The sequence below is a fragment of the Camelus ferus genome, chromosome 27 (assembly GCF_009834535.1).
Source record: "Camelus ferus isolate YT-003-E chromosome 27, BCGSAC_Cfer_1.0, whole genome shotgun sequence".
Classification (NCBI taxonomy): Eukaryota; Metazoa; Chordata; class Mammalia; order Artiodactyla; family Camelidae; genus Camelus; species Camelus ferus.
Window position 1 is genome coordinate 9,288,722 of NC_045722.1, and position 18,752 is coordinate 9,307,473.

At 45.5% G+C, this 18,752-nt stretch overlaps 1 protein-coding gene across 4 annotated transcripts in view; it reads right to left on the minus strand.

Moving 5' to 3' along the window:
- ADAMTSL3 (ADAMTS like 3) overlaps positions 1 to 18,752 on the minus strand; it is a 262,131-nt gene that overhangs the window by 15,087 nt on the left and 228,292 nt on the right. For all 4 annotated transcript variants that reach the window (XM_032469126.1, XM_032469125.1, XM_032469127.1 and 1 more), the window contains exons 24-25: positions 4,349 to 4,531; positions 1,632 to 1,748 (exon numbers count right to left, since the gene is read on the minus strand). In XM_032469126.1, the coding sequence (XP_032325017.1) occupies positions 1,632 to 1,748; positions 4,349 to 4,531 (300 nt within the window). The remainder of the gene's footprint in view (positions 1 to 1,631; positions 1,749 to 4,348; positions 4,532 to 18,752) is intronic.

Here is an 18,752-nt window from a genome sequence, read left to right on the forward strand (position 1 = left end):
TGTCTCTTTCAAATTCACGTGTGAAATCCTAACATCCAACGTGATGGTCTTAGGAGGTGGGGCCTTTGGGAGATAATCAGGTCATGAAGGTGGAGCCCTCCTGAATGAGATTAGTGCCCTTATAAAAGAAGCCCCAGGGAGTGCCTTCATTGCTTCTGCCATACGAGGACATAGAGAAGAGAAGGCTGTCGGTGAACCAGGAAGCGGGCTCTCCCCAGACACCGGAGTTGCCGGTGCCTTGAGCTTGGAGCTCACAGCCTCCAGAGCTGCAAGGAATTAACGCCTGTTGTTTATATGCCACTTGGTCTCCACTATTTTGTTACAGTGGCCCAAACAGACCGAGATGAGTGCTGAACAAATGGACAGCAGTGCATGTAATAATGGTAGTATAATGTCTAAGGAGAAGAAAATAAATGCCCTATAAACACCCTAGATGAGGAGGTCACAACCAACATGAGCTGGATGGGTTGTTGACTGGCAGCTCAACACTGTATTGCCCTTCTACGCTTTCCCTGCATCTCAGCAGGTTGGAAGCCCAGGAGCTACATTTCTCAAATCTCTGTCTGCAGAGTTATATCCTGTAGGCGATATTCTGCAAATGAAAGGCACTAGCTCAGGATTTAAAAGGTTGAAATGACATAGTCATTATTATTCCTACATAGTCGGTATAAGAAGCACGAGGTCTAACAGCAGCTTCTGTGTGTCCTGTGATTTATTCATTTTTGAGCTGAGATCATCACTACAGGTTCCCTGAGATTCTAGCATTTTTGACTTCTCTCTCTTTTTTTTTGACAGGTTTTTTTTAAATTGAAGTATAGTCAGTTTACAATGTTGTGTCAATTTCTGGTGTACAGCACAATGCTTCAGTCATATATATATGTACATATATTCATTTTCATATTCTTTTTCATTATAGGTCACTACACGATATTGAATATAGTTCCCTCTGCTATACAGAAGAAACCTGTTGTTTATCTATCTTATATAGAGTGTCAGTATCTGCAAATCTCGAACTCCCAATTTGTCCCTTCCTACCACCACCTTTCGCCCAGTAACCATGTTTGTTCTCTATGTCTGTGAGTCTGTTTCTGTTTTGTACGTAAGTTCATTTGTGTCTTTTTGCATTTCTGATTTCTTAACTCTACCTTCCTCCCTTGGCCTCTTGAAGAGTTTTTGCAAGCTTGAAATACTTAGATTAGGTTCTTCTGATAGAGCACTGATGCATAACAAAGTCAGTAGTGTGGAAAAAAATATTTGTGAAAGAAGAAAAATGAAAGAATCAATTCCACAATTCTTAGCAAATCTTCCCTCTATTAATACTTGCCAAGTTGGCGATCGTTTTGCAGCTGGAAAAGCAATACCTGCGTTACCACAAATGATGGGCTTTGGGATGTGAGCTCTTTGGGCATTCTCAGGAGTGATTTTTTATTTTAAAGTTTCAGGATAGAAGGAGCAAGTTGAACCACAGAAGGGTTGAGGGGGAAGGGAAAAGCTGGCTGAATGCCTAGGAATAATTTTACTTATTACAAACTACAAAAACGTGGAGGGTTTTTTTTTTTTTTTAAACTAAATCCTTTTCCTCGCACATGTCTCACCACCAACAAATCCCCAAAAAAGTCAAAATCCCAGACCTGAAGGTAGTGGTTCTCCTGTTGGCTCACTGCTGTTGGTTCCAGTGTTGGACGTCTGGAGTATATGCTTTTTATGGTCCTTGGGAAATACACTCTTACTGTTTGACTGTCTTTGTTCTGAGAAAAAAAAAAAAACACTTATTTACCAATTAGAATTTACCTAATTCTTGTTCCAGCTTGAGCATTCTTAAAGAGGAGGAATCCTAGGGAATAAGCCTTTTCCAACAGAATTCTCTGTCCCAGATGTTCAGGCTCCCACAGACCTGGGAGCTCTGTGTGGGGCTGGGTATGTGGGGTGCTCCAGGGGTTTAGTTAGAGTGGTTAACTAAGCCAATTAATGCGGCATCTCCGCATGTTTTCAGGGTTTATAGCCTAACTCGCAAGGTAGGAAAGATACATTCACCAGAATCCCCTGAGGGACCGGAGGAAGCAGCTAGGTCTGACAAAGGGCCTCCCCTCCAAGGAACTTTGGGAGCAGGAGAAGAGATGATGTCTTACAGGGGAACTCACATGGTGAAGAGTGCTCTCAGGCTTTCAGGAAGGTTGTGAATTGTGCGTATAAGAGCAGAAGGATGGTGGAGGAATGCTGCATCTCATGAGATACAGGACATTCTTGATCCCTCGACTACATGATCAAAGGCAGGAGCCACTTGGTTGCAGAGGCTTCTGAGAGGAGAAGTGTGCAGGGCAGAACCGAGACAGCCATGCACACCCATGAGTGGGGTCGGGGAGGAGCAAGGAATAAGGCTGGGACATCTCAGGGAGCTTGGGGAAGGCACTCAAGGATCAGATGGGTTTGCCCCCCAGGTGAGACGCAAAGGAATTGGGACATTTTTCACAGACGTCAGCTTCATTTGGACCATCATCAAAAATAGCAAAAGTTTCCACTTTGGGGGTTAAATATAAAAGCAGAATTTACGAAGATTCCATTCATTTGCATTAGCAAATGTTTGTGCAGCAGCTTTTGCCTGTGAAAACATACTAGTATGAGACATATAATATTCACCTAAAAATGGACAATTATTTGTATATTATGTGACGACTAAGTTTTTAATTTATAAATTGCAGTCTTTGTTAATTGCATGAGTTTTTCCACAGCCTCTTGTGAATATCTTTGTTTTGTTTAATAGAAATATTCTACATACAATGAATACTGAGCTATCAGTATGGACAACAGAAGTGCTTTGTGGGCTTGCTGCAGATGCTTGTAGGATTCTGTATCAACAAGTAAAACAGCAAATAGTTTTGTACTTAAGAAAAAAAAAGAATCAGATGGGTTTGGCCTATCCCCATTTGTTGAAAATCTTCTACTCTAAGACTCTCAAGGACCACAGAGGCTCTTTGGGAAGGGCCACATGGAGGTACACCAGCACCTTTCTTATCAGCAATGAGCGTCCAGGAGGGGGGTGCATGAAGAACACTGAAGGAGGTGACTATATATTTGGTCCCTAATAGAAACTTTCTATGAGCCTTTGGTTTCCCCATTTATACAACAGGATAAAAGATGACTGCCCACAATACTGTGCTGCTGGAAATGTCAAAAGAGTGAACGCACATCAGAGTGCTTCGTGCATGACAACTATTCCAACTGCCTGTCTATTTACATCACCAGGCTCCTCTAATCGCCAGCAAGAAAAGTCATGGAGAGAGCGCTTTCCTATCGTCCTCTTAGTTCATCGGTGGACACTATACTTTCATACCAATTCCGCCAATGATTCAATTTCATTCATTTATGAAACATTTATTTATCACTTACACCTGTGTTAGGTGCTGGAGATACAATGGGGAGTGATAAATGATCTCTAATGTCAGTCTAGCCGACTTCTGTGATTAGATCTCAATTGGCTCCAAACTCTGGCAGGAAAGAGGAGTATTATTTATTAAGTCCTAAAACCCCAGCAATTTAACGTCCATTCTGGTGACAGGAGTTTGGTGAGCTCCAGATATGATCCCTGACAGACAGCAGCAGAAGCCAGCCTACCATCCTGTGCCGGGGCCACGTTGTAATGACCTTCCCCAAATTACACCACCAACCCAAATATAAGCTGTCTTAAGACTTGATTGGTATTTATTGAGCACCTACTATGTGCTTAATACTATATTATGTTCTTAGGCCTGCAAAAAAACAACATTAGACGTGAAAGAGCAGGGTGCCTGAAAGCCAGACTTCCAGGCAAGCAGCATGGGGCGGGGGTGTGTGTGTGTGTGTGTGTGTGTGTGTGTGTGTGCTTCCAGGCAAGCAGCATGGGGCGGGGGTGTGTGTGTGCACGTGTGTGTGTGTGTGCTTCCAGGCAAGCAGCATGGGGCGGGGGTGTGTGTGTGCACGTGTGTGTGTGTGTGTGTGTGTGTGTGTACTGGATCATACGGCAGGAAACCATGCTGACTAGAACAGAGTTTAGTGCTAGCTTACACTGGAGGTAAGGAGTTAAGCAGGTTTAGAGGCAGAAGTTGAAGGATCCGGATTCTGGCCAGGAAAGTGTATATCTGAGCGTATGCTCTTAGGCGGAGAAGCAGCGGCAAGAAAGTCACACCTTCTAGCGGGAGAACCGGTGAGATGGAGTGTGAGGTAAGCGCTTGTTTGAAAGCGGGCAGTGGCAGCAATAGTTCAGACCATTTAATGCTCACTTGTTTACTCGATTCCAGAATCAACCAAGCCAGGTGCTACTTTGTACATATTCCAGGAAGCACCTGGAGAACAACAAGAATTTGATGCTTACCCAGTAAGTGGAGGACAGATGTTGCCACTGCCTTTCCAAGAGCGTTGGTGGCTGTGCAGACGTAGGTTCCTTCGTTTTCAAGGGAAACGTTCTGCAACAACAGGGATCCATTGAAAAGCAAGGAAATATTGTCACTCAGAGATCCTCCTTTCTTCACCCAAGTTACATTAGGCTGAGGGACACCTTTGGAATAAAAACAAATACGACAAAGGCAAATTCCTTTAAGAACAGGGACACAGAACCAGATGACAAATACCGTTTAGCATTTTGAACACAAGCCGGCAAATGAGTTTAATCTCACAGAGTAGGAAAAACGGCTCTTTCCATTTCTGTAGCTCCTCTGTGGCAGGTGGGGAATGCTGCTAAGGCAAAGGGCTTTGGTCTACTGAGCACCTGATTGGTTTATGCAGATAAGTCAAGGGGTGGGAGCCAAAGAAGGTGGGATTGCTCTGTGTTGGGAAGGGAGAGAAAGTTGAAGCTGAGTGGCGGTGATGGGAGAGTGGCTGGCAAAGAGGAGCTGGTCAAGCTGGGTGAACACGGAGGCAGAGACACAGAGAGAAATTCCTAGCAGGAGGTTGTCACAAGAAAGGCTTTGGAAGACAAAAAAAATACCAAATACGGATCTTTTAAGTGGTTCGCTGTGCATATGCAATGAAATGTTCCTCCCTCAGGAGGAATACAAAATCTTTAGGGAAATAGATTTTGTTCATTCATGCTTTTGCAAAAGAGGATAATTTCAGAGAATAGAAAGTGTTGCATTTCAAGTCTGGGTCGACGTAGTGAGGAGCACAGACCATAAGCAACATCTCTGGACACAGAGAGGAGCATAAGGAATTGAAAAAGTATCTTCCCCCAAATCTTGGAAAGTCTTAGCAGTTTGTGTGGCTGTGGGATGCGAAACTCAGAAGAACCTCATTTGGTCTTTAAGAGCTGGGGCAGCGTCTCATGATGCCTGAGATCAACCTAGGTAACTGGTTTTGGGGGATGTCCTCTCCTCCTGCAGTGCCTCTGGCTACACAGCCTGTGGCAGACACAGCAAGGCTTTCTGGCAAAGAAGAGATGTCATCGCTGTCATCATGACATTTGCAATGCACCTGACAAGAAGCAGAACACACGCTCTGTGAACACTGGGGGCGCTTTGATTCTCAGTTACTCCCACCTGCTGGGAGGCAGTCATGGTTGGCTCTGTCTTACCAGGCCGGAACCCAAATACTCAGACAAGTGCTAATCTCAGGTGCATGTATCTTTTTCACTGTTTCTTCTACAAATATAAATACACAGAGGTTAAATTTTCCTAAGGTCACCAGCTAGTAAACTATGGATCTGAGATTCACTCCCATGCAGTTTACTCCAGAAATTCTCTCTTAACCACAATGTAAGTAGATCTTGTTTATTTCTTTTTAATTTTTAAATTATTTAAAATTTTTTTTAATTTTTTGTTGAGGGAGGTAATTAGGTTTACTTATTTATTTTCAGAGGAGGTACTGGGGATGGAACCCAGGACCTTGTGGGTGTTAAGCAGGCACTCTACCACTGAGATATATGCTCTTTCCTTATATATTTGTTGATAGATTTATTCCCAGGCATCTTATAATTTTTATTGCCACACTAAGCAGGCTCTTTTAAAATATATTTTATAGTTGTTTATTGCTGACAATTAAGAAAGCAATGAACATTTGCATATTTATCTTGTATCCAGTCATCTTACTGAACTTTATTATTCTGAATAGTTTTCAAATGATTTTCTTGCTTTTTTAAAGGGAAACAATCATACCACCTGTACATAAAGATAATTTTATCTCTTTTTGTCACATGTATGTCTACAATTTCTATTAACTATCACACTATGTTAACTGATGTCTCTAGAACAATGCTGAACAATAACAGGTACAGCAAGCACATTTTTCTTGTTTCCAGCTTTAAAGGGAATATTACTAATATTTCATCCTTAAGTGCAACGTTTGCTTTTGTTTTCTGATGGTTGTTGCCAAATCAAAGAAATTGCCTTCTATTTCTGGCTTACATGGAAATTTCTAAGTCTTTGAGTTAACAGTTTATTTTAATGGACTTTTAACGGAACGAAAATATCTAAAGCTCTTAATTTTCTTTTGAGTACAGCTTTGACTGTGTATCATATTTTGAAATGCAATAAACTATTACGATTATTTCACTCATTTAGAAAATGTTTATGAAGCGCCTACTCTATGTGAGACTCCATGCTGGTGCGAAGGATACGATGGAGAACTAAGTTCCTCAAGAAACTCAATTTTAAAAGGAGGCTTTGAAGGGAAACTCATGGTTGCAATGAAAGGACATAAGGGCTTATGATAAAGGTAAACACTGGATGCCACTGGCATGTAAAAGCTGTATTTAATACAGACTGGAAAGACGGGGAAAATGTCCACAGGAAGGGACATCTAAACAACACTTTAGGACAAGGAGGAACACATCAACTGAAGGGGGTGGGGAGAGTGTTTTAGGCAGAGGGAACAGCATGCATGAAAAAGGCCTAGACACGAAGAAAAATACAGTGCACCTAGGGAATCATAAGTTGTTTTTTTTTATAACTGGAGCTTAAAGTACATGGAGTAGGAGTGAGGAGAGATAAAACTAGGGAGGTGAGCAAGTGCCCATAAAATGAAAATCTGTTCTCTGTAGTAAGGAGTTTGGTGGAATGTATCCTAAAGGAAACAGGAAATGGTTTAATTAGTTTAAGTACTGGTAAAAATATCAGATTGTTGCTTTAGAAACATGGGTCTAGATGTGGTGTAAAATGGAGAAAAGGGAAGCGAGGACCAGGAGGACCTGTGGTCACTGAAGCAACTGAGATGAGACAACGAAGGCTGCTCAGACAAAGGCAGGAGCCATGGATTCGGAGAGAAATGGATTAACTTAGTAAATATTAAAGAAGAAAAACCAGTAGGTCTTGGTGACTGGTTTTATATGGGGGAATCAAGGAGAAGAAGGATTTAAGGATGACGTGCCTGTAGATAGTGGTACCATTAACTGAAGCAGGAAATCAGAGGAAGAGCAGGTCCATATGGAGTACGTGATAAATTACTGTCAGCGTGTTGAGGCCGGAGGGGCAGGCATCTCACTGAGCACACACGCCGAGGAGCCTGCTGGCACACATCAGGGCGGAGACTGACGGGTGCCACCGTCGTGCTCGCCCTTTGCTGTCTCTGGAGCATCAGACCTCCCAGAAGGGCGCTTTTACACACGTCTGCTCTGATTTTTGTGGCTGCTGCCTGCAAGCTGCCTCTGGATTGACTGCCCAGCTCTGGAGGACGGAGGAGCTTGTGTTCCAGTCCCATGAGACTGTAATCATTGGTGTCACCCAGAAAAGAGCTCGTACTCCTGCCTGGCACCCTGATTTCTGCGCTGCCAGAGGCCACCTCTGCACCACATGGATCTGGTGGCCAGTGGGGTTTATGCTTGTGGGTCCCACAGAATTGTGACCAATGGAGAAAAAGTTCTTAAACAGCTATCACCCCCAGGGCACAGCAAGAGACAATGGACCCAGGTGCTCCTGCTTCCTCTGAAGGAGGCCTGTCAGCTAAGCACCACGACGTCTGACTCAACCTGCATCTTGGGGCTGGCTGCAATCCCTTCCAGAGACCTCTGAGCGTCAGCCTCTGCCATGCTCCGCAGTGTCAGTGTTTCCTGGAGGGAAGCCTTCCATACTTTCAGTGCCCTGGTTTTTACATCAGGTGCCCTGGTTTTGGTGGCTGCCACTCAGAGGATGCTCCTTGATCACCTGGCCCTGGTGGCCAGGGTAGGGGCTTGCATTCCTGGGTCCCAGAGGGCTGTGGCAATCAGAGAGGTCATTCTGGGTAGGCTACTACCACCAGAGCACTGGACAGACAGCAGATTGAAACACAGTCTTTCTGTGAAGGAGGCCTCTTCGCTTGCCCTGGAGCTTTGGTCCAAGGGGATGGCTTCAGGTTTGGCTCACATTCAGTGGCCTATGAAGCTGCTTTCAAGGAATGGAGGCTGTGGCTGTGTCTCGGTGCTCTCCGTCTGCCTCGCTCCAGCTCACCAGTACCACCCAGAGAAGAGTTTAGACACTCATTTGGAGCAACTGCCACCCAGGGGACGCCCCCAGGTCTTCTGATCTGGTGGCCATCAGGGGTTACACCTGCAGTCCCACAGGACGGCATGTATCTGCACACTTAAAGAAAAAAAAACTGATCCTGAGGGTCTAGCCTCCAGTCAGCTTGAGTCTAGGTGCTGAGATCCTTCCCTCTGGGATACGGAAGGGTCCTGGCACATCCTCAACTACTAGGAGTTATTAAAAATGTAAGAGGCTGCTTGGACAAGCACAAAGGTTTGAGAGACAATCAGGAGCTGAGGGTTGAACAACAAGCTTCATCTCCTACATGAGGCTATGCCTTCAAAAGTGGGAGAGGCAGTTGCTTCGTCTACTGGACAGAAGCCAACACAGAGACACGGAGTGGCTGAATGGATGAGAAAACAAGACCCACCCATAGGCTGCCTACAAGAGACTCACTTTAGATGTAATGATACACACAGATGGAGAATGAGGGATGGAAAGAGATACTCCATGCAAATGGAAACAAACAAACAAACAAAAAGCTGGAGTAGACATACTTATATCAAAGAAGACTTTAAAACAAAGACTGTAGTAAGAAACAAAGGTGGGCATCACATAATGATAAAAAAGTCAATCCAACAAGAAGTTATAACATTTATAAATATTTATGTACCCAACATAGAAATACCTAAATATATAAAGCAAGTATTAACAGACCTAAAGGAAGAAATAGACAGCAGTGCAACCATAGTCTGGGGCTTCAATACCCCACTTTCGCCAATGAATAGGTCATCACACAGAAAACCAGTAAGGAAATGTCAGCCTTAAATGACAGATTAGACCAGATGGACTTAACAGATATTTATAGAACATGCCATCCAAAAGCAATGGAATACACATTTTCTCAAGTCCATACGGAACATTTTCTAAGATAGATCACATGTTTGGCCATAAAATAAGTCTTAATAAATTTAAGAGGCTTGAAATAATTATTAAGCATATTTTCTGACCCTTATTGTATGAAACTAAAAATCAGTTTCACAAAGAAACTGGGAAAAAAGCCACACAGATGTGGACATGGAAAAACACCTACTGAACAACCAAAGGATCAAAGAAGAAATCAAAAGGGAAATAAAGCAAACACCTGGAGACAAATGAAAATGGAAATGTAACAAACCAAAATTTATAGGATACAACAAAAGAAGTTCTAAGAGGGAAGTTCATACTGATAAATGCCCACCTCAAGAAGCAACAGAAGTGTCAAACAAACAACCTAAGTTTATTCCTCAAAGAACTAGTAAAAGAACAAACAAAGCCCAAAGTTAACAGAAGGGAGGGAATAAGAATAGAACAGAAATAAATTAAATAGAGGCTAAAAAGACAATAGAAGAAAAAACAATAAAACTAAGAGCTTGTTCTTTGAAAAGGTAAACTAAATTGACAAATCTTTGGCCAGACTCACCAAGAAAAAAAGAGAGAGGATTCAAATAAAATCAGAAATGGAAGAGGAGACATTACCACTGACACCACAGAAATACAGAGGGTCGTAAGAGACTACACTGAACAGTCATGCACTAACAAACTGGACAACCTGGAATAAATGGATAAATCCCTGGACACATAGAACCTTCCAAGACTGAATCATGAAGAAATAGAAAGTCTGAACAGACTGATGCCTAGTAAGGAGATTGAATGAGTAATCAAAAACATCCCAACAAGAGAATATTTGCAAATGATGTGACTGACAAGGGCTGAATTTCCAGAAAATACAAACAAATAGTTCATTCAACACAGTAGCCAGAGTGTTTCTCCTAAAATGTAAAAGTCAGGTCATGTCATTCCTCTGCTCAGAATCATCCAATGCCTTCCATTTCGTTCAGAACAAAAAACAAAATGGTTATGATGGTTTATTCACCCTATGTGATCTGCCCCTATCATCTCAAAATAAAGGGGGAGAAAAAAAAAAAAGAGAGAAAGAAAGAGAGCTGAGAGCCAGAGAGAGACAGATTCTTGATGAAATCATTTATGATTCTGGATCCAGATGGGTCCAAAGTTAGCTGTATCCTAGGACTTTTCAGTGTCGAGAGCCAATAATTTCTCCATTTTTTTCTTAAGCCAGTTCGAGGTGGTTCTCTGACCCTTGTACCTTGTAACCATGGGAGTCTGGACTAAAACCTTAGGTATGAAAACAACTCAGATGGCCAACTGGCCACACCAGCATGCACTTCTCAGAACAAACTGGCATAACTGTGTTCCAAAAGAAACCATTGGAAATAAGAAGTTTGTGATGAGAAAAGTGAGACCACACTAGAATCTGGCCCAAGTTCTTCCTTCTCACGGTACACAACTAAGCAATTTCACCAGCTTTTAAGAATACAGTGATAATTCCTATGCTGAAAATGCCACATCTCCCTACCCAGTCTTAACCTCTCCCTTGAGTTCAAAACCAGTGGTCTCCTGGACACCTCCCACCAGCACGTACCCTCAGGCACATCACACGCAGTAAGTCCCGTAGCAGATTCCACGTCCTCCCTCTTTCCTCCTCGTATGCTTGCTCCCTGTCACCATTACAGCACCCATCTCTCCAACCTCCCCACCTCGGAGCCTCAGAGCCATTCCTGGCTCTTGCCTTCTCATCCTCCATGTTTAAGTTGCCACCAAGTTAAAAAAAAATCACTTCTAACTTAGAATGCTCTTGGATCAGCCTCCTCTTCTCCATCCTCACGGTTACTGTTGTGGCTTAGGGCCACGGTTCTTGCCATAGTTACGAAACAAGCTCTTAGCTGGATTGCCTACTTCCCAACGGTTCCTCATGCAAAGTCAGAGGGAGCAAAGTGCTGGTCCCTGCCCGCCTTTTCAGAAGCATGTCAGCTCTGTACCACTTATCTCCACCCACACTCCTAGCCTTACCTCCTAACCCTCCTGCCATGTCCCTCCTTCCACAGACCCCACACCGTAGCTGCTTCAGTATCCTGTCGACAAGCCTGCCCTCGCCTGCCAGCTGCCCTCACGCATGCTCTTCACTCCGCCTGGGCTGTTCCTGCCTTGTCACCTTGGCGCGCTCCTCTTCGTGGCCCTGTTCACATCTCCTGGGAAGCCCCCGTGGACCTCTGACCCTGACTTGCTTGAATACTCCTCCCAGTTCCTATGGTGTTTTATTCATGCAAACACTGTCCCATTTACAACATTATGTCACAGGTCAGTGTTGTATCTTTCTGGGAGTTTCTTGTTGTCAGTTGGGCATGCAGAAAGCGGTCAGTAAGAGTCTGTTGAATTAAAAGTGTTCACTGGCTCTTGTCATGGACTGGATGTTCATGCCTTGTCACCCCACCATCAACCAGCAAATTCAAATTTCAAAGCGCTACCCCACCAATGGGATGGCATTTGGAGATGGGGCTCTGGGAAGGTAACTAGGTTTAGATGAGTTCATCAGGGTGGGTCTCCCATGATGGGATTAGTGCCCTTATATAAAAAGAGGAAGAAACTGGAGCTCCCCTGCTCCATCATGTGAGGAGACAGCGAGAAGTCTATTGTCTGTAACCAGGAGGGGCTCCCACCAGACACCAAGTCTGAAGGCACTTTGATCTTGGACTTCCCAGCCTCCATCACTGTGAGAAATGAATGTTGTTTTAGCCACCCAGTCTGTGGTGTTTCTGTGTAGCAGCCTAAACTAAGACAGCTGTAGAGGACGATTTGACTTTCAGGGTTTCCCGTCCTCAAGGCCGCATGAGACACGTTCTGCTGCGTTTCCGCCCCTGCGTTCTGTGTTCAGCTGAGACCCTAAGGGAAGGACATCACCTTAGAGCACCTAGTGGGGTCTGGTCTCAACTCCTGCAGTGCTGTCCTGCTCTGGCTGCCCCATCCTAGAGTGACCAGGGTCCACCGGCTACCTGGGGCTGGTGACAGACCCCCAGAGTCCATCCACAGTTCAGCTGACCGGACGTCTGAGCTGCAGGTAACTGTACAAGGGGGACTGGCGCCCGTTTCAGGATGCTCCCTGAAGACACCCCACCTCCCCATCCCAGAAATTCTGAAATGCAGAGCTGAGCTGGTGAGGATGGTGGTAGGAACACGGCACTCAGGAATTCTGGGGTTCATCTGTGCAGAATTTACTGCTCAGCAGAAATTTAAAAAAAAAAAGAAAGGGCAAACCCCACCACTATTTTTTGGAGTCCATCTGGCTCACTAGTTATTCTGTTGCACTCTAATTTCCTAGGTCCTTTAAGTCCCTCATGCCTCTGCTTACATCGCTTGGTGCAGGGGACAACACATAGGCCACTCAATCCCCCTACCACCAAGCCCCTTCCCCTTTATGCAACCAGGGATCCACCCACCCTCTGAGTCTCCTGCAAGTGCCTCCTACGGCCGGCACTCCTGCAGGCGCTGGGTCACGGCTTGGCTGGAACGCTGCGCCTCAGCCTCTCCCACGTCAAGGCTCTCAGCAGAGGACAGGAGGGTAGGTGCCTCTCAGGAGGCTGCCTCTTTCTCCAGCAGTCTAACAAGTCACATTCAATGGGCCTCTAACTTCATCTGAGGCCTCAGGCAACAATCAGCCCGCCAGCTCCTTCAGTACTGAGATGTGCAGACGCTCCTGAGGAATCCCCCGCGTGCTCACACCCAGCAAGTGTGTTGAGATAAGCTGAACAGAATGAACTATGGGTCGGAGAAGTTGTTCTGTTCTATAGTATGTCACTCCGGCATACTGTCTTTTAAAGAGGGTGCAGCTTTTCCTTCAGAGCACCTTGCAAGTCTTACATACGTGCATTTGTAGGCAGGAGCCGCATAAGAGGGAAAGAAGAATTTGGAGTTCCTATGGCAACCCAAGGAGGAGTGCTGAAGGTGAGGGAGATCAGGGAGCAAAAGGGCTAGGGGACAAGGTGCCTTTGCCATGATCCTAGAGTCTCTGGCCTTGCTTGAAAACTTTGCCAAATGCTTGGTATTAATGGATGTCTTGCTATGAGCAGAAACCAGTCCAGGAACTGAATTTTGCATCCTGGTTGATGGAGGACCCAAGAAAGAGTGAGAGGCAGAGGACCCTGGCCAATGTCAGCCCCCAAGAACTATCCAAAGTCAGATGCAGGAGGCTCTGGAATTTCCAGACCCTGGAACTGATGGGGGTCAAAGACAATTACGTTTTAAACGTAAACCTCAGCACGGCAAGGGCATGATACTGTGTTTCCACAGATAGTGATATACTGCACATACAACGAATTTAAGAAAATGAAACAAAACTTTTCAGGTTTTAAGTTGTAACAGGGGAGACAAGGGTCTTCAGTGCTGAGGAAAGAAGCTGACCATGCAACTCAGCACCGAGAGCATCATGACACATATGAGTGTTCTCAAAGAACGGCAGAGGCCAGAGGAAGCCCAGACGGGATGCTTCAGAGCCCTGCTCTCTGTGGTCTTTCAAAACTACAAATGTTTGCTCTGTTGAAACAGCTATAAAATGTCAGAAATAGTTTAAACTTATTTATCTAACCTCAAAGACAGGCCATTTCCCCCAAGACTTACAGCTCTGAAATATTCAAAGTTCTGTTTCCACAATGCTGAAATCGTTTTTGGAAGGCAAATGTTATGGAAAAAAAGCTCAGATGTGGAGGGGCTGTGACACATGTGATGCAAGAAGTCTGCACCTCTGGGGTGTCTTTAAAACACTCACTATTTAAAAAACACATTTCCTCCATTCTGGAAAGGCCTATGAAATTTCCTACACTCTAAAATCCTTGGCCTATTCAACCCGCTCTAAAATGCAAGATTTTTTATATCAATGTATCACATACATTACACTTGTATGTTTTGTTCATCTGTTTCCTCCAGCTACTCAACACTCACACAATATTCTGTATTTGTTTCACATATGACAACTGAAAGTTTCAGCTACCATTAGTTACCTCCAGGGAATGTGAAGAAATGATGTTGCCAGTTTATAAGATTAGAAGCAAACTGAACACAGGGCAGGCCAAGCACAGAGCCAGTTGTTACTAATAAATGAAACAAATAAACAAAGAGTTCACAGTTTCATTGTCAAAGAGAGTATCTCAAAGCTACTAGCACAAAGGGTATATATATACTGTTCTCCACTGCGAGGTCAATCTGAACCGTGTTGCACACTTTGCAAGGCATTTTTCTCTTATGAGTTAACTGCATACTCAGTTCTTTCAGCAGTAAATACGTCATCATGTATTTTGGACATAAAGCACTATCAATGATGTCATATCCAGAACTTCCCCCAAATATAAGGCTACGGCTTTTACCATTCACAGAATTCTCCTGGCTATCCATGGAAGTACTTCCTCCTCTCTAGTAAAATGATGTTAACAGATTGGCATGATCAGGTCCTCGAGGGGTTAGATCTGAGGACTTTAGAAACAATCTGGGTCATAACATCTATCTCCAATTCCACAATCAGGAGTCTTTCCCCAAAGGTTTTTAAGAATGTGTTTCTTCTGCCAGAGAAGGGTGCTGACAAGTCCTCTTCCCAGCGTGGTCATGCCTGACCTCTCAGCAACCCTGGGCTTCTGCTCTGCTCGGGACTGAGCGGTTCTCTTTAACTCCAACAGGCATAGCTCATGAGCGATAAGCAGCTCACTCCTGGCTAGTGTCCTCCAGGGTCTCATTTCTCGGCTAGAAAGGGCCCACCAGAGTTATCCCATGTATTATCTCAAAACCAAAAACCTCCGGCGGTTCCCTGGAGAATAAGACTCAAAGTCAGAGCTGCTGCAAGTCAGGCGCAGCGGTACCCGCTGGAGCCACACAAGTGGTGGGAACCGCGGGGCCCAGCACAGCGAGCCCCTCAGCAGCAGTTCAAACGGGGACAACCTCGGACAGGCCGGGGCCCTTCCTGATAAACAGAGATTTTGGTAATCTATTAATGCAACACTGGGACAGGGATGAACAAAAAGCTTTGATACGTCCCTAAAAAAGCTACATTAAATGTATCCTTTGGAAGTCACGCAGCATGACCTGCACGTTGACTGGCTGTCACCACCACCAAACCCGGGAGAACTTCACGCGGGCGGCTGTCAGTGGAGCTCCCGGGGTGACATCTCCAGGTTGGGCTGACTCCTCAAGGCTCCCTCTCCTCCTCCCCCGGGGCACTGACTCTTCTCTCGTTTCTATGAGCTTCTCCCACTTACTCTGTTAAGTGGTTCCTTTCTCCTGGGATAAGATTCAGTTTTCCTGACTCCATAGCTTTTACTCTTCTTAGAGGAAAGCACAAAAACCCTTCAAGGTATGCGTACCGCTGCTAACGACAGCTCATCTCATCCTCCAGCCCCGGGAACCCCACTGTGTTTGAAACACACCTCACCGCGCGTAACACTGAGATTTTCTATGTGAATTCTCTCCACTGGGGACTTATTTGCTATTCTCTTTGACCACTTGGAAAATTTTACTCGTTCTTAAAGATCCATCTTAAGGCCTCTCTTCCATGACCCTCTCTGACACCAAAGCGGACTCCTCCTCTGAGGACCTTTGGACACTGAGGTATCAGTTGCTCACGTGCCTGACCCCACCTTTGGAATAAGCCCAGAGCATGACCCCGGCTCTGCCATTTAAGCACAGCTTCTGGTCACGCTGTTACTCACTGTCTCCTGAGGAAAAGTCTCCCACTTTGAGATACATTTGAGCTAAGTTCCAGGACACTCTTTGGCCCACTGACGGCTAAAGCACTGGTTCTTAACCTTGGCTGCACGTTAGAATCATCTTGGGAGCTTTAAAAAAAACCCTCTGATTCTCAGGCCATACTTCAAACAAATTAAATCAGACCCTCTTGGGGCAGGGTGGGGTGGGGTGAGGGGTGATGTCCCGGCCTGAACTGACACTCTGCATGATAATAAAATGACTTTAGTATGTTATTCGTCAGTCACGAAAATGAGCACATGGGTGTTGAACTATCAAATACAAAACCAGTGGGAATAAATGAATGAAAAATAAGAGGAAAACACAGGGCCACCCAAATTGGGATGTAACTAGAGAGGCTGGCATTCTATCCTGGTCCTATGTTATTGCTCCCTAACGTGGGGTGTCATCCCCACGAAGACTGCTTCTCTTCCATCGATAGTTCCTGAATGCCTTTTTCAGGCTGAGCTGAGAAGCTCTCGTGTTTTTCAGTTTCTAGGGGTTGACTTCCAACAAAATTTGCTGTACTTCAGCCCCTAGCCTGTGTGGGCCCGGTGGGCCCCGCTCTCTTGCTTGGAGGACACACTTAAGGCAAAGGAGCGAAAGTGGACGAGTGGGTCATTCCAGGGCTTCTGATGGCTCTGTGCGTTTTACACGAGAGGGATTCCTCCAGCCTCCACAGCTATCTCGTGTTCTCCATCCACGTCTGGGGTCCTGGGGGGCAGAGAGCAAGCCAGGACCTTTCTTATAGGATAACTAGATGTGATCGGTGTGAGGCGTTGGCTCTTACCGCCTTGTAAAAAAGCCTCCCCATGGTTCACTAGCAGATCAGACACGCCTGAGAAGCTCTGCACCAGCCCCTCCGGCTCCTGCTAGGACAGCATTTCTGAGGAGCCAAGAGAACCCAGGGCCAGCCCAAGGCATCACTCGGAGACTCGTGGGAGTGCAGCGGCTTGCTACAGTAGAAACCCGAGCTTCAGAAGATCACCAAGAGAAGACCTGAAGTCAGACAGCACAGAGGAGGAATTCAGCACATGGCCCAGCAGGCTCCATCAGGACTGAGTCGTTACAACTGAAGGGGGCTTAATGAGTCTTCTATCAGAAATGTGGTAATGGAAAAACCACAGGGGTAAAAGCTATTTTAAATCTGATAAAAGGCCTCACTGTGGAGAGGTTATATATTAGTTTGGGAGCAGGGACCTGCCATGAGTCATAAGCCTTACTCTGGTGTTCCAACCGGCAGCTTTCCAACACTACTAGCCGCAGAACCAATTCGTGAACAAATTGTTTTGTGTGTAGAAGGAGGTCCACTTGACAAAACTGTAAAACGTGGAGGTCTTTTGCCTGAACAGTATATTAGGGGAGAGGGTAGGTAGGGTTGAAAGGTAAGACTGGGGTCCCTAACAAGGTTCCATGGACTCTCTAGTTTGAAAACCGCTGGGTTACCCACCCATCTACTGATGGCACACAGAAGAAAGATGCATGGTTATTTGGAAGACAGGGAGTAGACGGGCATAGTATGAAACGACATGAGAAAAGTCCTTGTGGGTCAGTCTGTTTCTACCGTGTGAAGGTTAACGTGGGGCTGGGTGGCTGTGAAGTTTTCAGGACAGAGAAACATATTGGTGGGACTGAAGACAGGGGTGGAGTATAGGTACGTGGGCATACGAGCAGTGCTGCTGATGGCAGGACTGGCCACAGCAGCTGGGGGCCGAATGCTTCAAGAGATGGTGTGACTCAGCATCTTCAGACACAGAAGCCCAAGTGCGTGGCCTTCCGCAGCTGAGCATGACATGCGATGGGTGCTTGAGTTGCCCCTTCTGTTTCTCATTTTGCATATCTAAACTCCTTATTCTAGCATTTCTTTCTCCTTCTTGATTGTATAGCGACTCCTGTCTCCTCCAAATGGGAAACTGAGATGGGTAAGAGGTGAGAGGACAGTCATCTTTCAAGGAGCGTTCAGAACAGAGCTTCAGTGGATCTTCGAAGGACAGATAGCTGGTTTACAAAGATCTTTTTAATCCACTGAATCAGTAATCCAAATATGAGTACAGAGAGGTTTGGGGCAAGTATATGGAGGGTTGGGGGAGGCAGTGGGGAGCCATGACCAGACAGTGCCCTGTCCCTTTCCTGCAGCTGCAGTGATGGTGGAAGCACCTGTCAAGGTGGGGCCTCCATGCTCCTGGGGACAGAACGGGCACACTCGGGCAGACCTCTGGCCTAACACTGGCCGGCATCCTGCAGGCATCAGTGTACTCTACCTGGAGCCTAGACCTCACACCAGGGGACAATTCTCCAGGGAGACTGAGCCCAGGCTGTTGCCTGTACCTGAGCTCAACACCTTGTCCCCAAGCTGCCGCACTTCATAAGTCCCGCCTCAGACCCCCGCAGGGCTCTCACTCTGCTGTCTCAAGCCCAGAGCCTCCGTCTCCCTCCAGTTCTCTGGAGTCACGTGGACTTGGGATTAAATCTCAGCTCCCACACTTGTCACATATATGCACACAGGTAAGTGACTGCATCTATTTGAGCACGTTCGCTCATTAGCAAAGCAAAGACAATAATGATATCCACCTCGTAGGCTCTTCAAGCTGACACACATTAGGTACTCGAGTTATTTTTGATGATGAGTGTTGATGGTTTTTCTTACTGAGATGCTGCCTGTCAGCATACATGCCTTAGCTCTTTGCAATGTTTCTATGTTTGCATAAACTTTCTATGTTTAACTCACCT